Source organism: Mauremys mutica, chromosome 2 (genome assembly GCF_020497125.1).
Source record: "Mauremys mutica isolate MM-2020 ecotype Southern chromosome 2, ASM2049712v1, whole genome shotgun sequence".
In the NCBI taxonomy this organism is placed as follows: Eukaryota; Metazoa; Chordata; order Testudines; family Geoemydidae; genus Mauremys; species Mauremys mutica.
Window position 1 is genome coordinate 8868208 of NC_059073.1, and position 18753 is coordinate 8886960.

An 18753-nucleotide genomic window follows, 5' to 3' on the forward strand; every position below is an offset into this window, starting at 1 on the left:
GAAAGAGGAAGGGTGAGAAAACTGCAAAGGAGACATCTGCTGAGCTGCATGGTGTCCGAGACATCATGCATTCACATGGGTTCAATGGAACTGTGAATTCAAAGCTCTCCAGGGACCAGCCACCAATCAGAGGCTGCGAGAAGTGTGGTAAGCATCGACAGAAGAGACCAGCTGGCTCTGCAGGTGCTGATTTGCCGGGAAGATCCCATGGAATTCCACAGCGATGGACTCCAGGAGACTCCTCAGCATCATCCTACCACAATAAGATGCCAGTGCTGTGGCTCCTTCCAGCAGACAAGAGCAAGACGCAGGATGGAAAGGGGAAAAGGGCTCCCCGCAAGCAACCAAAGATGGTGTCCGTTGCAACAAGTACAACAGGGCTTTCGCAAGCTGGGGAGAAAGCAAGTGGGAGTCCTGACGGTTCTCCCTCAAAGTCACCAAAGGCCTCCAGAGCTAGGACACCATCCCCTTCAAGGAGCAAAGTTCTCCAAAAGATGTTAATGTGCCTGAAGCAAACCTTCAGCAAGCTGCAACACAAAGTGAAGACCCGAATGTCCAAGGACCCTCGTTCTAGAACACCTGACACTAAATTTACAAAGCCACCCTTTTGGAAGGCAAGGGCCTCCAAGGGCGTCCGGTTTCCATACTACTGAATCCCACCCTGCCAGCATGCCCACTAACAGCAGGGGCCCACAAATTCCAACCTCTCCCTATCATCCAGTGGGCCCGGTAAGCATGGGCTAAAGTGGCTGAGAAGAATGGCTTCTTGTCCTGGGACACAGAGACTGATATATAAGTGACTCTCCTTGGGGTATGACATTTAAACCAAGATTCCAAGATGAAGGGGGGCCTGGGAGCTTGGATGAGCTTTGATGAGGGTGTGGCTAGCTCACTGGATTTATTACTTAACTTCATGCGGTTCAAGAATCAATCCTTCCTTCAAGAAGAGCTGATACTAAATTTACAAAGCCACCCTTTTGGAAGGCAAGGGCCTCTAAGTGTGTCCAGTAGTACTATTAGGGCCGTACCGTCAATCAAACCCAAACCAGCCCTTGGACCCCTAAAACCTCGCCCCTTGACCCCTTAAGCCCCGCCCAGCTATCACCAGAAGTCCCACCCACAGGGTATTACTTCCAGGGTCAAGGAGGACACATGACCGGAAGCAAAATATGTCATGTGACCCCTCTAAGAACTCCTTCCACTGCCCTCTACCAATCAGGAGAGGTTTCGCCCTCATAGGCTGACCCGGAGAGGGGATTTGACCGATCAGGGGTGTTCCAGGGTGGGGTGATCCATCCAGATGTGGTTCGTGTGACCCCTCTAAGAACTCCTCCCACTGCACTCTACCAATCGCGATGGGTTTCGGCCGCATAGGACCACCCTGAGAGCAGATTTGACCAATCGGTGGTGTTCCGGGACGGGGTGACCTGTCCAGATGAGGGTCGTGTGACCCTTCTAAGAACTCCTCCCAGCGCCCTCTGCCAATCAGAGCGCATCACTATCACCCCATAAGTCCCAGCACCAGGGCAGAAGAGGCCATCTTTTACCAAGGACGCGTGCTTTAGAAATCGTGGAAGCATGGACTCCTTCACCACCCCTGGTTAGAACTTCAGACTTTGTGTTAGCACCGAGGGCCTTTGGACTTGTGTGGAGAAAGCGCTACATGAGCGACAGTTCCCACGAGGGCCCTTTGACTCAGCCCTTGATGGATACGCTGGAACCCAAAACCCAAACTCTCGTGAGGCACACCGATGAGTGTGATGGCCTCTCATTGTCAGCCCCCCTAGAGGTGGAAGGTGAACGCAGCTCAGGGGAGTCATCGGAGGACAAGGTGAACGGAAAAGACATTGCTCAGGTAAATGAATGATTAAGAAGTGACTGTTGATGATGGGGTGTAATGGGGTTAGGAACCGGGGGGTGGGGTGGGTTGTGTATATTTAAAAACAAGGAGTGGGAGCTTACACTGTTTCTTTTCTGAAAATCTCTCCACAGCTTGACGATGCCTTTCTAGAGGACCCAGAGGCCCTGGACAGCATTGCATCAAGCAGCGAAGATGAACCGGGCTCTCCTTGTTTTTGCTCAATGCCGGTACAAATTGTTGAAGAGGACTCCAAGGATGACGGCTATGAGGAGTTTAGGCGGCTTGGCATGGAACTAACGGAGCCAATGCCACGTCGTGAGCGTAAAAAAGTCATGCGGACTATTGTACGTGTTGCTGTTTATGCTGTCCTTCATCAGTGCCTTAGGGAAAAGCTTTTTGAAGATTGTGAGGGCTGTGTCATAGATGCGCCAGCACAACAGCACCATGACTGTGTGACTTGGACTTCAGTAGATCTAAACTTCAAGCTCCGGCGCCTGTGTGCTGAGTTCTGTTTGGAAAGCTTATTAAACACTGTTCTTGCCATAGGTTATGCTACGCAATGTCTGTGCCTACCCAAGAACATTTAGCGTAAGGGGTGACCTTGATAAATGCTGTGCAATTTAGTGCAGACCCTGGCCGTGTTTTAAAGAAAATGACCAAACCGGAAGATGCCTGTGTCACATTCTTGACTTGAACTGGGACCGTATAGAATATGATGGTCCTGTAGTGGCACCAAATCTTTTGTAAAGGGGTAATATAAGGGGTCTAAGACCAGGTTATGGGTTGCTGGTTATGATTATGCTGTCTGTATGAATGTGTCATTTTGTAGTTGAAGTTATGAATATTGGCTTTATCATGTCTGTATCTCAAACTTATGCTATGCTTCTGGGTGACATCCCAGACGAGTTGGTGTTAGCTCTGCCTAGCCTGCTTGATGGCCCATTAAGGACCATCAGCTACACAATTGACCCATTGAGAGAAGGCAGATGCACCTTGTAAGTCGGAAAAGTATGCAGGAACTTGCCCATGTGACTCCAGACTCCATTTTGCTTGTAATTTTCCACAGTAAGGACAAAGAGGTGTTCTTACACCTGGAAAAGACTATAAAAGGCTGATGCCTCATCTCCAGCTTGTCTTCAATCCTGCTTCTTACCTCTGAAGGGACTTTACTAGAATCTGAAGCTCTGAACAAAGAACTGATGACCCGTCCCAGCTGGGGATGGACTCCAGAGACTTAATTTAAACCTGCAGTTTATTCTATCACTGCTACAAGCCTGAACCAAAAACTTTGCCATTATTGTATGTAATTGATTCCGTTTAACCAATTCTAGCTCTCATCTGTATCTTTTTCCTTTTATGATTTTATAGATTTATAGATTCATAGATTCTAGGATTGGAAGGGACCTCGAGAGGTCATCGAGTCCAGTCCCCTGCCCTCAATGCAGGACCAAATACTGTCTAGACCAGCCCTGATAGACGTTTATCTAACCTGCTCTTAAATATCTCCAGAGATGGAGATTCCACAACCTCCCTCGGCAATCTATTCCAGTGTTTAACCACCCTGACAGTTAGGAACTTTTTCCTAATGTCCAGTCTAAACCTCCCTTGCTGCCGTTTATGCTCATTGCTTCTTGTTCTATCCTTAGAGGTGAAGATGAACAAGTTTTCTCCCTCCTCCTTATGACACCCTTTTAGATACCTGAAAACTGCTATCATGTCCCCTCTCGGTCTTCTCTTTTCCAAACTAAACAAACCCAGTTCTTTCAGCCTTCCTTCATAGGTCATGTTCTCAAGACCTTTAATCATTCTTGTTGCTCTTCTTTGGACCCTCTCCAATTTCTCCACTCTTTCAGTACCTGTTTTCCCCCAATTACAAGGTTTCATCCTGTGAGTTTATTGACGCTGAAACCATTTGTGTGTCTTGGAAGCACGCAAAAGACCGGTACTCTGTCTCTGGCAATACCAACGTCTTCATAGCCTGTTTCACCACTGCTTATGCCCGCTTAGAACTATACAACCTCCTTGAGAGGTTGCAAGAGTGGTTCCTGTACCACGACACTGACTTGGTGATATTTGTGAAAAGGGAGGGTGAGTGGAATCCCCTTGGGGGGATTATTTAGGGGACCTCACGAGCGATTATTTCAATTAAAAAATAATAATCTGTGTACTTTTTTCTGAATTGGTCTTTTTTTAAAAAAAACAAACAAACACCAAACATCAATTGTCTTTAAACCCCTTACCTGGGGTGCTTTATTGGGTAACATGGCTGTGAAAATTATCACAAAATACATGTCTGTGCTTGTTGAAACCTGTTTTGAGCAAGGCTAGGCATGCCCAAGGAATATCTCATCGGTAAATGTCTTTTCATAACCTTTTTCAAAAGGTCGCATTTCTCAAAGGAAGAGGCACGTGACCTTTGCTGAAAATAGCTTGAAAGGCCTTGGATACCTCACCACTCGTCTTGTGTTTTTGACCTAAGGCCCAGGCATATTTGGATAGAATGTCTATCACTGTACTTAAAACCGCTGTTGCATTTGGAGAACTGGTGCATATCCACCAAATTTGCCTGCCATTGCACATCCACATATGAACCAATGGTCTTGTTTCTTTTAAAATGCATTTGAGCCGGTTTGTGTAAAGTGAAAAAAGAACAGGAGTACTTGTGGCACCTTAGAGACTAACAAATTTATTTGAGCATAAGCTTTCATGGGCTACAGCCCACTTCATCGGATGCATGCAGTGGAAAATACAGTAGGAAGATATAGATATACACAGAGAACAAGAAACAATGGGTGTTACCATACACCCTCTAAGGAAAGTGATCAGTTAAGGTGAGCTATTATCAGCAGGGGAGAAAAAGAACTGTTTGTAGTGGTTATGAAAATGGCCCATTTCCAGGGCCATTGACAAGAAGATGTGAGGAACTGTAGTGGGGGAAAAAATAAGCCCGGGGAAAGAGTTTTACTTTGTGTAATGGCCCATCCATTCCCAGTCTTTATTCAAGCCTAATTTAATGGTGTCCAATTTGCAAATTAATTCCAATTCAGCAGTCTCTTGTTGGAATCTGTTTTTGAAGTTTTGTTGTTGTAATATTGTGACTTTTAGGTCTGTAATCAAGTGGCCAGAGAGATTGAATTGTTCTCCGACTGGTTTTTGAATGTTATAATTCTTGATGTCTGATTAGTGTCCATTTATTCTTTTACATAGAGACTGTCCGCTTTGGCCAAAGTACATGGCAGAGGGGCATTGCTGGCACATGATGGCATCTATCACATTGGTAGATGTGCCTGGTGGCATGGCTGATGTGATTAGGTCCTATGATGGTATCCCCTAAATAGATACGTGAACAGAGTTGGCAACAGGCTTTGTTGCAAGGATAGGTTCCTGGGTTAGTGTTTTGTTGTGTGGTGTGTGGTTGCTGTAGGATTGGGGGCTGTCTGTAAGCAAGGACAGACCTGTCTCCCAAGATCTGTGAAAGTGATGGATCGTCCTTCAGGATAGGTTGTAGATCCTTGATGATGTGCTGGAGAGGTTTTAGTTGGAGGCAGTGGCAGATTAACAAATTTGCCACCCTTAGGCCCTCAAAAAATTGCCGTGCCCCCTCCCCACCCCATGCACCAGCTCACCTCTGCTCCCCCGCGGCAAGACTGGGAGGGGGTGGGGAGAAGGGGAGTTGTGGCACGCTCGGGGGATGGTTGCGGTGGAGCGGAGATGAGCTGGGACGGGGAGCGGTTCCCGGGCCCCCCCAGGTTACTCCCCGCACCCGTGGGTCCAGCTCACCTCTGCTCCGCCTCCTCTGAGTGTGCCGCTACTCACTTCTCCCTCTCTCCCAGCACTTTAGCGTGGCAAGCCGGGGAGGGAGGTGGAAGGGGGGAAGCGTGGCGCGCCTGGGAGAGGAGGCAGGCCAGGGATTTGAGGAAGGGGCAGAGTTGGGGAGGGAGCGTGAGCAAATTTGCCGCCCTAGGCCTAAGCCTTGTTGGCCTAGGCGATAATATGCCACTGGTTGGGGGCTGAAGGTGATGGCTAGTGGCGTTCTGTTACTTTCTTTGTTGGGCCTGTCCTGTATTAGGTGACTCCTGCGTACTCTTCTGGCTCTGTCAGTCTGTTTCTTCACTTCAGCAGGTGGGTACTGTAGTTGTAAGAATGGTTGATGGAGATCTTGTAGGTGTTTGTCTCTATCTGAGGGCTTGGAGCAAATGGGATTGTTTCATAGACCTGGGCTGTAGACAATGGATCGAGTGGTGTGGTCTGGATGAAAGCTGGAGGCATGTAGGTAAGTATAGCGATCAGTAGGGTGGTGTTTATGTGGCCATCGTTTATGAATGCTGTGGTGTCTAGGAAGTGGATCTCTTGTGTGGAATGGTCCAGGCTGAGATTGATGGTGGGGTGGAAATGTGTAAAGTGTAAGTGTCCCTGTCTGAAAGCCTGTCTTCTATGTAAAGTTTTGCTATGCTTTCTGGCCACTTGAGAAAGAGGGTTCACCCCGCCGAAGCTCCCAACTTCCCCGGGGGTGTAATATATTTTCTTTAACAGAGCTGCCTGTGTAGAAATGACTGTTACTGGTACCGTCTTTTACTAACACAAATATGAAGGGGGACACATTCATATTGACACATTTAAATGAGAGGCCTTCATGCTCATTGGGGTTCCTCACGAGGGTTTGGGTTTCGGGATCTGGCGTATCCATCAATGGCTGAGTCAAAGGGCCCTCGTGGGAACTGTCGCTCATGTAGCGCTTTCTCCACACAAGTCCAAAGGCCCTCGGGGCTAACACAAAGTCTGAAGTTCTCACCAGGGTGGTGAAGGAGTCCATGTTTCCATGATTTCTAAAGCACACGTCCTTGGTATAAGATGGCCTCTTCTGCTCCGATTGCTGGGTCTTATGGGATGATGGTGATGCGCTCTGGTTGGCAGAGAGCGCTGGGAGGAGTTCTTAGAGGGGTCACACGACACTCTTCTGGGCAAGTCACCCGGCTCTGGAACACCACCGATTGGTCAAATCTGCTCTCAGGGCGGTGCTGTGTGGCTGAAACCCATCGTGATTCGCAGAGGGCAGTGGAGGAGTTCTTAGAGGGGTCACACGAACCACTTCTGGATGGGTCACCATGCCCCGGAACACCCCTGATTGGTCAAATCCCCTCTCCAGGTAGGCCTATGAGGGCGAAACCCCTCCTGATTGGTAGAGGGCATTGGGAGGAGTTCTTAGAGGGGTCACATGACACCCTTTGCTTCCGGTTATGTGTCCTCCTTGACCCCAGAAGTAATATTCCCCATGGGTGGGACTTCCAGTGACAGGTGGTCGTGGCTTAAGGGGTCAAGGGGCAGGGTTTAAGTGGCCAAGGAGAAGGGTTAGGGTTTGATTGATGGTAGGTCCCTTATACTATTTCCGATTTCCATACTACTGAATCCCACCCTGCCAGCATGCCCATTAACAGAAGGGGCCCACTAATTCCACCATCTCCCTAGCAACCAGTGGGCCTTGTAAGCATGGGCCAAAGTGGCTGAGAACAAGTGCTTGTTGTCCTGGGACACAGAGACTGATGATAAGAGACTCTCCTTGGGGTATGACGTTTAACCCCAGATTCCAAGATGAAAGCGGGGCCTGGGGCTTCAATGAGACTGATGGTGTGACTAGCCGGGAGTGTGAGGAACAGGCTGTGATCTGCCCTCACGTCCCAGAGACGCTGGTTGTGGTGCCCCCGAGCCCACAGGGCGGGTCCCTTGTTCCCCTTAACCCTCTTCCATTTTTCCCTGTTTTCCTTACAGTTGCTGTTCAATAAATTGTATTTGGTTTGAACTTAATGTGCTTATCAGGGGTAGGGAAGCGGCCGGTGCAGAAAGAGTACCCCGGAGTGGGGCCATTCCCGAGCACGCAAGAATCTCCACTTCATTTAAAAAATAGTAAATGTCTAGCCCGTCATGCTTCAAAATGGGACCCCCCTAATGGTTCAAAAAGTATAAGGCAAATCAAAAGAATCCCCCAGATAATTTTAAAATCTCATGATTCGGGAGGCCTGACTTGTTTGAATGTATTGGGTCGGCAGTACTTGCCGATATGTGCGGGGTATGGAAGCACTTATCTTTACAGCCAAGCAACTAATTTGTGGGGAATAATTTAAGCTGTGAACCCATCCCATTGCATCTTCACAAATTCTCCCTAAAAAGCTTCCAGGGCACTCAAATTTATCCCTATTTCAAAAATAATCGCGGGGGGAGTTCAATGAATAATTCTGCTTCAGGAATCAGTTTGCTAGTTAAAACTCACAGTGTGTGGATTGGACACTCGGGTCATATGACTTGACTTCTGTTCCCTGATTGGATGAGCAGAACTCCAAGAAATCTGATTGCTAGAGTGAATGCTCTCCTTTCCTTCTTCAGAATTTATTTTCAGGGAATGTAATGTACTATCGAGGAGACAGTGTGTTCCAATGGGCAGATCACTGGCTAGGCAGTCAGGAAACCTCAGTGCAGTCGCAGTTCTGCTACTGACCTGTTGCATGAGCCTGGATGAGTTGCCTCTCTGTACCTCATTTTCCTCACATGTTTAATAGTCTACAAACCCGTGCTGCCCTTTGGAAGGTGCTTTCATAGATTCCAAGGCCGGAATGCTGCTGTATCACACAGGCCAGAAAACTTCCCCAAAATAATTCCTAGAGCAGCTCTTTTAGACAAACATCCAGTCTTGATTTAAAAGTTGTCAGTGATGGAGAATCCACTACAATCATTGGTAAATTGTTCCAATGATTAATTACTCTCACCAATATCAATGTATGCCTTATTTCACATGGTCTCTGTTCAAGATGGTTTCTCTCAGCCACAGTCTCCCAGCAAAGTGGTGCCTGGCTCCCCCTTGCTCAGGCTCTCTTCCAGGGGCCCAAAGGTGCTGGTGGTGTGTTTTGTTAGGTGAAAGAATGTGCGGTTGTCTGCTCCTTTCTTTTCTAGCCCCTTGAGTCTTGGAAGCTGATTCTTCTAAAGCAGTGGTTGTCAACCAGGGGCACGGGGTCCACAACTGCTGTCAATATTTGCCTAGTTTTACAGCAGGCTACATAACAAGCACTAGCGAAATAAGTACAGGTTAACATTTCATACAGGCAAAAGGAGAAAGTCAGCAATTTGTCAGTAAGAGTGTGCTGTGACACATCTGTATTTTAGATCTGATTTTGTAAACTAGTAGTTTCTGAGTGAGGTGAAACTTGGGGGTACACAAGACAAATCAGACTCCTGAAAGGAGCACAGTAGACTGAAAAGGTTGAGAGCCACTGTTCTAAAGGATCCCCCCAAAGCAAAGTTTATCCAAGCTGTGAGGAAGGCGACCTGAAGTCTGGTGGTGAAGGCTCCGTGTGTAACCCACACACCACCTGGGTGTGGTGTTCTGTCCCTTCTAGTGGAACCAAGGCCACTTAATGAGAGAGAGCTAAAATGAGTCTGCAGTGCCACCTGTTAGCTCATGTGGTAGAGACTCATGCAGTAAGTTCCAGAGGCCCTAGGTTCAATCCCGCTCACCACCAACAATGGTCTGTCAATGTTACAAGTGGGGTCTCATCTGGGATTTTAACTGGGAAGTCTCTGAGCTCGGGACGTGCTTCCTCAGCGAGGGGAAGTATGTAACCCACACACCTCCCGGGTGTGGTGTTCTGTCCTCTCTAGTGGCACTAAGACCATTTAGAGACAGTTAAAAGAGTCTGCCCTACAGCCCTAGCTAGCAGCCAGTTGGCTCTTACCTTATGCAGTAGAGAATCATGCACTAAACTCTAGAATGCCCAGGTTTGATCCTGCTTGCCAGCAACCAGGGTCTGTCAACATTACATGTGGTCTCCCCCACCCTCCACTTGTGTTTACTGAAATGTAAATTGCTCTGTTCATTACCATCTCCTTCCCCTGCTATCTTGATGACCCTGTTTTCTGCTTATATAAACCCCCATTCCTTTGTTTAGGACAGACCTCTTTAACAGTATGAGCCTAGGAATGGCTGTCAGGTTTTCACAAGTACTGTCGTACACGGGGAACTCATAACTCTCCATGTAATGTTGCATCGTGATCTTATTGACCAGAGAGTTGTTAGTTTTTAAATGGTACCTCTAGGGATTTCCGTACACTCCCCCTGAATTTCCCCAACACCTCCTCCCCCCCAGTTTTGTGAACTAGTTACATGCCAAACCTGGAGGCTGAACTTTGTGACTTTGTCCTCACCCACAACTATTTCACATTTGTGGACAATATATTCCTTCAAGTCAGTGGCCCTGCTGTGGGGAGCCGCATGGCACCATAGTATGCAAAACATTTTTATGGCTGTTTTAGAACAACGCTTCCTTAGCTCTCATCCCCTAACGCCCCTACTCTGCTTGAGCTACACTGATGACATCTTCATCATCTGGACCTATGGAAAAAAAGCCCTTGAGGAATTCCACCATGATTTCAACCATTTCTATCCCACCATCAACCTCAGCCTAGACCAATCCACACAAGCGGTCCATTTCCTTGGCACTACTGTGCTAATAAGCGATGGTCACATAAACACCAGCCTATATCAGAAACCTACTGACCGCTATACTTACTTACATGCCTCCAGCTTCCATCCAGGACACATCACACGATTCATTGAGCTATCGTGATTATCACTACAAAAGTTTGTTTGGACCTAGACAAATTAGAGGATTGGGCCAAAAGAAATATGATGAGGTTCAACAAGGACAAGTGCAGAGTCCTGCACTTAGGACGGAAGAATCCCATGCACTGCTACAGACTAGGGACCGAATGGCTGGGCAGCAGTTATGCAGAAAAGGACCTAGGGGTTACGGTGGATGAAAAGCTGAATATGAGTCAACAGTGTGCCCTTGTTGCCAAGAAGGCTAATGGCATTGTGGGTTGTATAAGTAGGGGCATTTCCAGCAGATCGAGGGAAGTGATCATTCCCCTCTATTCAGCACTGGTGAGGCCTCATCTGGAGTACTGTGTCCAGTTTTGGGCCCCACACTACAAGAAGGATGTGGATAAATTGCAGAGAGTCCAGCGGAGGGCAACAAAAATGATTAGGGGGCTGGAACAAATGACTTATGAGGAGAGGCTGAGGGAACTGGGATTGTTTAGCCTGCAGAAGAGAAGAATGAGGGGGGATTTGATAGCTGCTTTCAACTACCTGAAAGGGGGTTCCAACGAGGATGGATCTAGACTGTTCTCAATGGTAGAAGATGACAGAACAAGGAGTAATGGTCTCAAGTTGCAGAGGGGGAGGTTTAGGTTGGATATTAGGAAAACCTTTTTCACTAGTAGGGTGGTGAAGAACTGGAATGGATTACCTAGGGAGGTGGTGGAATCTCCTTCCTTAGAGGTTTTTAAGGTCAGGTTGACAAAGCCCTGGCTGGGATGATTTAGTTGGGTTTGGTCCTGCTTTGAGCAGGGGGTTGGACTAGATGACCTCCTGAGGTCCCTTCCAACCTGAGATTCTATGATTCTATGATTCTCCTGCTGATAATAGCTCATCTTAATTAATTAACCTCTTTGAGTTGCTTGGGCAACTCCCACCTTTTCATGTTCTCTGTATGTGTATATATCTCTGCACTATAAGTTCCATTCTATGCAGCCGATGAAATGCGCCCACGAAAGATTATGCTCAAATACATTTGTTAGTCTCTAAGGTACCACAAGTACTCCTGTTCTTTTTGTGGATACAGACTAACATGGCTCCTACTCTGAAACATGCCAATTTAGTGACTGTTTGGAAATTTGAATTGAAATTGAAACATTAATACATACTTTAAAAGCATATACAGTGTATGATAAAATACGTGTTTCTGAAAGTATAATAGATGTGAAAAGTATGAACCTAGACTAGCTTCCTTATACAGCTGTTGTTTTTTATGATAATGCCAGTGCATTCATTTCCATGATGTTGGCCAACCTAATAATTTCAAATCATGATTTGTAAGCAAAGTCTCAATGAGCTCTACCTGACAACTAATGATGAGCTGGAGGCTGCAGGGAAAGGCTTCAGGACCAGAATGTATTCACCTAATCTACCTAGGTATCCAGCAAACAGAGCTGTGTTGCCCAAGTGATAGATTTTGGCTGGGGTTGGGTTACAAATCACTTGAATGCGGGGGGTGGGGTTGGGAATGAAATGTTGTTGTTCTTATTGTATGAGTAAAAGGCAGTAGAACTGTATTAGCCTGTGCTGATTGAGGGCATGAAAAGAGAGGGTGGGGACCTGTCCCTCTCCACTGTTTAAAGACAGAGCTGATTAGGCTCCACAGATAGTCTTTTGTTCTGTTAAGTGACCACTGCTGCTGAAATCACTGATAATCAGGTCTACGTGCTTAGTCCTGCTGTGGGGACAGTGTTCCTGTGGGGACAGTGTTTTTGTGTAAAAGACAGCCCAGACTGCACTAGCAGCGAGGTTCCCCCACCGAGAGTTCAGCTGAAATCACTGAGAGCGGGTGGAACCTCAAGAGACCAACTCGCAGAGGTCACAGTGGCAGGTGGCAGCAGAAGGTGACTGCGCAGGGCCATTGGCCACAGAGTGGTGGAGTGAATGAAGAGCCCTGGCCAGAGCGAACAGTGAGCAGCTGGGGGAACGAGCAAGGTGCCTTCTTGCCCCCCACCTGGGAGGTGGACTCACGTGAAAGCACCTCTGACGGCTTAAATAAGGGGCACGTTAAATAAACATTTGTTTGTTGGACTATATTTTAGTGACTTTGCTCCAGAATGCTAGATTTGTGACTGGGAATGGAAACGTATATAAATATGTTTCCTAGTAGGTCAATATTTTTAAAATGCAGTATTTGCCAAGGTTGTTATCTCACATTGTTGCTATATTGAGAGGTCATTATGTTGGGTAGTTTTCTGTACTAAACATTTGTATTATTATAAAATTATTATAATTAATTTTTACATAAGAATGGTCATACTGGGTCAGACCAATGGTCCATATAGCCCAGTCTCCTCTCTTCCGACAGTGGTCAAGGCCAGGTGCGTCAGAGGGAATGAACAGAACAGGGAATCATCAAGTGATCCATCCCCTGTTGCCCATTCCCAGCTTCTGGCAAACAGGCTAGGGACACTCAGAGCATGGTGTTGCATCCCTCCCCATCCTGGCTAATAGCCACTGATGGACCTATTCTCCAGGAATGGATCTAGTTCTTTTTTTAATCCTGTTATAGTTTTGGTCTTCACAGCATCCCTTTGCAAAGAGTTCCACGGGTTAAACTTTATGTTGCGTGAAGAAGTACTTCCTTTTGTTTTTTTAAAACCTGCTGCCTATTAATTTCATTGGGTGATGGCTAGTCCTTGTGTTATGTGAAGGATTAAATAACATTTCCTTATTCACTTCCTTCACACCAGCCAGATTTTATAGACCGCTATCATATCTACCCTTAGTCGTCTCTTTTCTAAGATGACAATTCCCAGTCATTTTAATTTCTCCTCCTGTTTCATACCCCTAATCATTTTAGTTGCCCATCTCTGTACCTTTTCCATTTCCAATATCTCTTTTCTGGGCTGGGGTGACCAGATCTCCTCACAGTATTCAAGGTGTACAAGTACCATGAATTTTATATTTTCTGTCTTATTATCTATCCCTTTCTTAAAAAAGCAACGGTTTCAGAGCAGCAGCCGTGTTAGTCTGTATCCGCAAAAAGACCAGGAGTACTTGTAGCACCTTAGAGACTAAAACATTGATTTGAGCATAAGCTTTTGTGGGCTACAGCCGATGAAGTGGGCTTGAGCCCACAAAAGCTTATGCTCAAATCAATGTGTTAGTCTCAAAGGTGCCACGAGTACTCCTGCTCTTTTTAAAAAAGCAAACAGAATGTTGGGAATCATTGACTGCCGCTGCCCACTGAGTGGATGTTTTCAGAGAACTATCCACAATGACTCCAAGATCTAATTTAGACACTACCATTTTGTATGTATAGTTGAGATTGTTTTCCAGTGTGCATCACTTTGCATTGATCAACATTGAATTTCATCTGCCACTTTTGTTGCCCAGTCACCCAGTTTTGTGAGATCCCTTTGTGACGCTTCCCAGTCTGCCTGGGACTTAACTACCTTGAATAGTTTTGTATCATCTGCAAATTTTGCCACCTCAACTGTTTACCCATTTTTCCACGTCATTTATGAATACGTTGAGCAGTAATGGTCCCATTACCGACCCCTCAGGGATACCACTATTTATCTCTCTACATTCTGAAAACCGATAATTTATTCCTACCCTTTGTTTTCCATCTTTTAACCAGTTCCTGATCCTTGAGAGGACTTCCCTCTTATCCCATGATGGCTTACTTTTCAAAAGTCTATTTAAATTAAATACATTTAAAAAAATGTATATGTTTTTAGAAATCTAGACGTGTTATATGTTTTGGTGTAACTTGCATTATCCTTATGTTAAATTTGCATCATCGTAACAAAACATTTACTTTATTCATATCTCTTTTATATATCTCATCGGTCCTGACACCCGCGCCCCCCTGTAAATTCGAACACCTCCCCTAATTTCAATTCCTGGGGAAAACATTAGGTACCTCACAAGGCATATTTTGTACAAAGATTATTACCATCGCATGTAGGGTGTGACTAGAGGGCTGCTTTGGGTCACACATGCTCAGTAGGGCATCTCCAAGAGTGGAGGGCCAATTCCACTCCCAAATTTAAAAAAAAGGGGGTGCCAACCTGTTCTGCCAGTTCAGCCAGCCCCAGAGAGAGACAGCCATATCGGAAGGGCGCTGAAGATCTCTGCCCTGAGGGCTGATGTTCGCAGGCCTGCTTTGGCTACCTGCAGCAAGCAGATAACTGCCAGGAGAAAGATCCCAGCCTATTCAAAGAACAGGGTGCTTGCTGCTTGGTCAGCTCAAGAGGACGTGAGGACATAAATGCCAAATGAGCAGCGCATGCTTTCAATGCATAGGATTAGTGGCCCGTGTACCTTTCAGTACTGAAGAAATCTGTATGTTAGATTCTGTTAGTTTTCTTTGACCGGTATGTGCTGTATTGCTGTAATGATAAGAGCATGTTTCGATTTATGAGGCGACTTAGTTAATGCACAGATTGTCGTCTTATCAACAGAAGAATGTTTTTGTTTAGTCTGAGCAGCTTTACTACACTGTGGTGTCTCTTCTCCAAATCAGAGCTACTCAGGGTACTGGCATCCGCACCTGTCCCAATTTGCATATTTGTGGTGTTCTCCACAGGTGGGAGTTCCGCTGTCAGAACAGACTGAATCTGCTCACTGTCCCTGCAATACAATGGAATTATTACGGGTACGGGTGTAATCAAAGTTTGGTGGGTTACACTCAGGCCGGGCCCTTGTCTCTGGCTCTTTAACGGAGCCCTGACTCTGCTCTCCCAGGAGCCCCTCTCTGCCTCAACACCGGTTGCTCTTACAGGCCCTGCTCACTAGGTGACATCTACCCTGTCTTTCCATCCAGACTCCAAAGAATACTGGAGAACTGAGCGGGATTATGACATCACAGGTATCAAGGAGACTGAACAGCTGTAACATAAACACGGCCACACTGGGTCAGACCAAAGGTCCATCTAGCCCAGTATCCGGTCTTCCGACAATGGCCAATGACAGGTGTTTCAGAGGGAATGAACAGACCTCTTTTTAAAGTGCTTTGAGAGCTACTGATTGAAGATGTTAATAAGAGGTAGGGCTCTTTATTAACTTATGATATAGGGTGCTTTTCTTAAAGCACCCACTGCTGGAGTCAAGTGATTTATTTGAGAATCTCTGCTCTTTATTGTATTTTATTTGTTAACCAATTTTATTCCTTCATGGTTGCAAAGAGAACCTGAAGAACGTGAATTGAGTGCACCCTAGCAGCTCAGACACCAGAAGGCAAATGAAGTGTTCCCCAGATGAATGTTTTTTGAAGATTTCATTATTTGGAAGCCAATCTCATGATTTAGTTGGGGCCCAGATCAAGGGTTTGGAATGCTTGGGCTGGTGATACCGTGAACGTTTTTGTGCCCTCGTAGCACTGGATAATCACTTCAGGGCTGCCTCTCACTTCAGGCTGGGAGATTCTGCCTCAGGGGTTTTAGGAGTTCCCACAAGTAGGGAAAAAATGTCCTATGCCTAGGGGCTTGAGAGTCATAGAGCTCGGAAAAGACCCAGGGTTTTCCTGGGAAACCTGATGCCCTCTCTCCTGCCTTATTCTGAGCTCAGCAGCTCAGCCCCCTTGGGCGATTGCCACATCCTATCTCCTGATCTAAGTACAGCATTGACACCTCACAGGCTAGAGGGAGATTGCAGGAGAGCAGCCTCATTGTGACCTAGGGATGACATCAGCGCCTGCCTGATGCCAGAGCAGCAACCTGCCCTCAGGTGTAGCCTGGGTACTTGGTGCTGCTTTGAGTGTATCTCTGATTCTTAGTGCCTGAGCCCGGCGAAATGAGATCACTCCTCCTCTTTCTCAACTCTGCCTCCTGCCTAAGGATCCTGCTGCTCTTTCTTCTGTATTATGCTGTGATCAGGCTTGCCAGATCTGAGGTAAGTGAGGCTCCTTGAGAGATGGAAAGGCTGGATTGATGCCAGCTGAATGCAGGAACCAAACAGAAGTAGTTTTCAATCAGCAGGATCGGATCATCTCTACCCAAAAGTCCTCAAAGAGCTGGCTCAGGAGGTTATTGGCCCACGGACATTAATTTTTTAACCAATGTAGGATTCCTGAGGGAATTCCAGAAGGCTGGAAGTGTGCTAATGTTTTGTCAATATTCAAAAAGCTACGGGGGGTTGGCCTGGCTTCTTATAGGCCATTTAGCCTGAAATAATGGACAAACTGATATGGGATTCAATCAATAAAGAATTAAAGGACGGGAATATATTCAAAGCAGGTTAACAATGTTTTATGGAAAATGGGCCATGTCAAACATAGATGTGACAAACTTAGACTTTTGGAAGGTGCTGTGCTTCACACATTCCAAGGCAAGATGGGCCCATTGTGATCTTCTAGTCTGACCCTCCTGTCTAGCACAGGCCAAAGAACTTCCCCACAATCATGCCTAGTGCATACCTTGAATTAAAATGTCCAATCTTGATTTAAAAAATTGCCAGTGATGGAGAATCAGTCCACCGTGAGCTTTGTAAATTCTTCCAATGGTTAATTCCTCTCACTGTTAAAAATGGACACCTTCTGTCCAGTCTGAACGTGTCTAGTTTCAACTTCCAGACATTGGACCATGTGAGACCTTTCTCTGCTAGATTGAAAAGCCCATTTGTAATGATTTCTTCCCCAGGTAGGTGTTTATAGACTTTTCCTCAAATCACCCTTAACCTCTTTAAGCGACATTGACTGAGCTCCTAAACTCTATCACTATAAGGCAGGTTTTCTAATCCTTTAAAGATTGTTATGGCTCTTCTCTGAACCCTCTGCAATTTATCAACATCCTTCCTGAATGTTAGACACCAGAACTGGACACAGGATTGCAGCAATGGTTGCACCAGTGCCAAATACAGAGGTAAAATAACCTCTCTCCTCCAACTTGAGATTCCCCTGTTTAGGCATCCAAGAACCGCAGGACATTTGGATTAAAAATTAGCACTATACAATATCAATGGAGCACAGGTGAAAGGGATTGAGAACAGGCTAATGGCTAACTGACAGATCTCAAAAAGTAATTGTCAAAGGGCTCATCAAATGTGGGTGTTTCTAATGGGGCTCTGCAGGGATCAGTACTAGGTCTGATGCTACTCAATATTTTTCAATGACTTGGAAGTAAATACAAAATTGCTGCTGATAAAAATGTGCTGATGACACGAAGATTGGCAGAATGGCAAATAATGATCAGGACAGGGCAGTCAGACAAAGAGTTCTGGAGAGTTTGTTTGGCAAATGGGGCCCATTCAAACAAAATGCATTTTCACAAAGCCCAACACAGAGTTATACATCTGGGAACAAGGAGGGCCTATTCAGCTTTGGATTTAACGATCTTTAGCTTTGTATCATCTGCAAATCTGGCCACTTCACTGTTTCCCCCCTTTTCTAGATCATTTATGAAGATGTTAAACAACTCTGGTCCCAGTACAGATCCTTGGGGGACCTGGCTATTTATCTCTCTTCATAAACTAACCATTTATTCCTACCTTTGGTTTCCTATCTTTAAACCAGTTAGTGGTCCAATTGAAGACCTTCCCTCTTATCCCATGACAACTTACTTTGCTTAAGAACCTTTGATGAGGGATCTTGTTAAAGGCTTTCTGAAAGTTCAGGTACACTCTATCCACCGGATCGCCCTTGTCCACATGCTTCTTCACCCCTGTGACATTATGCCCCATATTCTTCATAGAGATATTGTTCTAGGGATATGGCATAACTAAGGTATGTTTTATGCAAGATGGGTCATGTGAGATATCCTTGGAAAGGTTCTGATTTACTGAATGGGATTATCCTATTTGGATGGATGTATCATTTCTGTATCTGAAGCTAGGAATATGGGCTCTGTATCAATTACAAAAGTGCTTGCACCAGGGGAATGCCCCCAAATAGTAGGCAATCAGCCTGGATGGGCCATTAGGAAGGACAATAGGACATGGAAGATGCTAATCTTCCTCCTTCCTGAGAAGTTTCCTGGGATGCTGCTTTGACACTGCAGGGTGTTGTGATCATGTCACCTCATAGAATTATACAATCCATAGAATCTCAGGGTTGGAAGGGACCTCAGGAGGTATCTAGTCCGAGCCCCTGCTCAAAGCAGGACCAAACCCAACTAAATCATCCCAGCCAGGGCTTTGTCAAGCCTGCCCTTAAAAACCTCTAAGGAAGGAGATTCCACCACCTCCCTAGGGAACCCATTCCAGTGCCTCACCACCCTCCTAGTGAAAAAGTTGCTCCTAATATCCAACCTAAACCTTCCCCACTGCAACTTGAGACCATTGCTCCTTCTTCTGTCCTCTGCTA

The 18753-nt window shown here is 46.0% G+C and overlaps 2 protein-coding genes across 5 annotated transcripts in view; both read left to right on the forward strand.

Moving 5' to 3' along the window:
• LOC123365020 overlaps positions 1–18753 on the forward strand; it is a 62241-nt gene that overhangs the window by 37183 nt on the left and 6305 nt on the right. The window contains exon 1 of one of the 4 annotated variants that reach the window (XM_045007617.1): positions 15367–15501. The exons of 2 other annotated variants lie outside the window; for them this stretch is intronic. Coding sequence is in view for 1 of the 2 variants with exons in the window: in XM_045007615.1 (XP_044863550.1) it covers positions 16248–16346 (99 nt within the window). In the remaining variant the exon portion in view is untranslated. Of the gene's footprint in view, positions 1–15366; positions 15502–16175; positions 16347–18753 lie in introns of those variants that run through there. One more of the 4 variants, XM_045007615.1, reaches the window with a different exon arrangement.
• Positions 1615–2566, forward strand: LOC123365021. The gene is made up of 2 exons (XM_045007618.1): positions 1615–1855; positions 1993–2566. Exons 1-2 carry the CDS (start codon positions 1664–1666, stop codon positions 2446–2448), a joined length of 648 nt encoding a protein of 215 aa, XP_044863553.1. The 5' UTR covers positions 1615–1663; the 3' UTR covers positions 2449–2566.